This window comes from Austrofundulus limnaeus, unplaced genomic scaffold, assembly GCF_001266775.1.
Source record: "Austrofundulus limnaeus strain Quisiro unplaced genomic scaffold, Austrofundulus_limnaeus-1.0 Scaffold555, whole genome shotgun sequence".
Classification (NCBI taxonomy): domain Eukaryota; kingdom Metazoa; phylum Chordata; class Actinopteri; order Cyprinodontiformes; family Rivulidae; genus Austrofundulus; species Austrofundulus limnaeus.
The window spans coordinates 55217-58230 of NW_013952957.1; the positions used below are offsets into that span (position 1 = coordinate 55217).

The 3014-nt window shown below is 38.0% G+C and overlaps 1 protein-coding gene across 1 annotated transcript in view; it reads right to left on the reverse strand.

Annotated features, from left to right (window-relative positions):
• LOC106530762 (kynurenine--oxoglutarate transaminase 3) overlaps positions 1-284 on the reverse strand; it is a gene marked incomplete at its 3' end in the record, with an annotated part of 27648 nt that extends 27364 nt beyond the window's left edge. The window contains 1 exon segment of the mRNA XM_014026456.1: positions 10-284. Coding sequence (XP_013881910.1) covers positions 10-99 — 90 coding nt within the window.
• Positions 285-3014: the final 2730 nt, after the last annotated feature.

Consider the following 3014-nt stretch of genomic DNA (forward strand, 5'->3'; position numbering starts at 1 on the left):
GTAACTCACCTGTGAAGTACAAACCCTTCTTCTGCAGGTTAACTGAGCTGAATGATGCGTAAATCTTAAGCAACTTTGGATCTGCCGCACAGCGCTCATCCTAAAGAGAAAAAAACAAACACATCATTTTCAGTAGTTTTGTCTCTCTCATTCTACAGGCAACAATTATAGATTGACTACATTATCTTCTTAGTAACTTACAACCAAGTGGAAACCATAATCCTTGTGTTTATGGATATGTGCAAAGACTGAGAGACCTAAAGCCAAAGGCCCTGTCACACTATAAAGTTTTAGATAACTTATGCCACTGTTAAAAAAAAATGCGACGTTCTTTACCCTTTACCTGTTCAGATCTAACACCACTTAATAAAAATGACATGTGAATGTTTGAGTGAGCCATACAAAACCATCTGGACACAGCTGTGGACTGATTAACTTTTGCTTTAATCTGCCTCCAACAGGCAGCAGTTAAACAGTAACCAGAACCAGGAAACACACATTAAGTAACACACCTCTTCACATCCTGACTCCACCTCATGACAAATGTTAAAGTGGGCAGGCTATTTCTACACAGAGTCAAGATGTCAGACATTATTCCTCACCCCAATGTTTAATCACAGTTCTTATATGTGTTGTTTTAAATCAGGCATGTATCTAACTAGCCTGGTGAAAACCAGACCCTTGTCCTTCACTTTGCTTCGTACGGGGGTCTGGACTCAAGGCTATAGAAGTGATTCTTGCTGGAGGCGTGGCCTCTGCTGAAGTTTAAAATGATTGGATCTGTTGGCCGCGACGAAGGAGGCTAAGCTAAGAAGCTAACGGGAAATTGCACGCGCTATAAACAACCCTGCTGAGAGGAGAGAAGTACCGAGTTGAACGAGACGACTGTAAATGAGAGCTGCTGCTTTGTCAGACAAATTTAATTTAATTTGGAAGCCTTATCAACACGGACTGGATTCATTCACTTCCTCCACTGCTGTATGCTAAAGTAACTAGCAGACACTCTACAGAAAATAGATGTTCTGTTCTCTGACTGGCCCCGACAAAAATTCTCCTGAAGAAATCCTTGTCTATGGGAGAAATCTCAGATGGAGCAGTGAAGGGAAACTAGAATTGAGCGGAACTGCGTAGGAAGGCAAGGACCAGGCTAGTATCGAACTAAAAGCCTTCTGAATCTGTGAAACCCTGATCAAGAGTCCCGCACCCCGTATTTTTAATCTGAAAAGAGCTTCACTGAGTGAAAACTAATATTAGGAGCTCAGAAAATTTCATTTTCGGTTTTTCACCTGAGAGCCTGCNTAATAATAATAATAATAATAATAATAAAATGCTCTTCAAATTCAAACCCACATAGTTTTATAGGATCTGGGGGAAAATAACTTTGCATCCAAGGACTCTTGTGATGTTAGTGACATCTCTCAATAGACAATAGAGTATGGTGATGAATGGGATATATTATACACAAAGGACAATTACTGTGCATTTATATTTGAGTGCAATATACTGTATGTCAGTCAGCCAAAATCAATATGCTTTGTCTCAGTAAGTCTTCTCTCTTGCTAATGTGTCCAATACTTTTCAGCTGTTCATCCATGACACCTACCAGGACCTGATGTCTCCAATTGAGGACTAATTGAAGAATGCAACAATAACAGCCCTCCAGCTTCTATCACTGGATCATTTTATAGTGTTCTCTGCACAGTGCATTGTGGGTAGAGGTCAGAGGTTATTCAGTATAAACAAACCCACATAGCTATTAAATCTGCCCCCCCCCCCACACACACACACACACTGTTTATCTATTGAGCTGAGACCCAACTCAGAAAGGGAGTGAAAGCAGGGCTTGTGGAGTTACAATAAGGAGGAATTCAGTGCAGTTCCACTTTAGACCCAAACTTAATGATATAAATGTGAAAAAGAAGCATTAAAAGCATCATACATGTCTCTTTTAAATCCAATTTTATGTTGTTTTTTCCACGCCAGAATTAAATATGTCTGAAAAATTCTAACTTTTATTGGCTTAAAAGTTAGCCACTTGTCATGCACCAGTGACAAAACGATAAATGTATTCACATTCCTTCCCGGCTAACGAGGGTCAGATAAGTTAACACAAATCCGTGTAGAGAAAAAGATCAGGTTTGTATAATCACATAATTGAATTTGTTCAGTTCCAAAGGCGTTTCCAACCTCAGCAGTTAGGCCTTATGATCTGTGACCCTGCCACTTTGGGCATGCACATTTAACTACGGAATGGTCTAATTGACAGATGTGAGCTAAGGTTTTAAGTGATTGTAGCAAACTTTTAACAGATTCTTAACACATAGCCTGAGAAGTTGCATAAGAATTTAAGCTGGTCTGATCAACTTCTGCAACTCAAACTTTGTCAACATAAGATAAATTTAACCTTAAATTACATAGAAGACTATTATGTCCCTTCAAGGAATGCCAGTCCTTAAGTTCTAATCATTAATATCACTATTATTAGTAGCTATTAACCAGAGGTGTCAAGTAACTAAGTACAAATACTTTGTTACTTTACTTAAGTAGAATTTTTGGTTATTTATACTTTAGCGGAGAAATTATTTTTCAGCCTACTTTTTACTCCTACTCCTTACTTTTCAATTCAGTTATCTGTATTTTCCACTCCTTACTTTTTAAAAATGCAAAAAGTATTTCATTTCTATTTAACTTTGACTTGTTTTATTACATCTTTTCATTGTTCAGAAAAAAATAAATCAATAAACAGAAATCTATCCAGACACATGGAGCCCATGGATAGAGTGAATTTGATTGTGATTGGATGAGAAGAGTAAATATAAACCATTCTGACATCCTATTGGATTGAACTCACTCCATCACACCTGTATGACATAAATCACATCACATTCCAGCAGGACATACTGTAGCAGATGCAGCCTAGAATGAAGATGATCGTGTCCTGATGCATCTCAGTAATCCAGGTAAAAAAATCAAAAAGAATAAAAATTGTATAGGTCTTCTGGACGGGTTCTTCT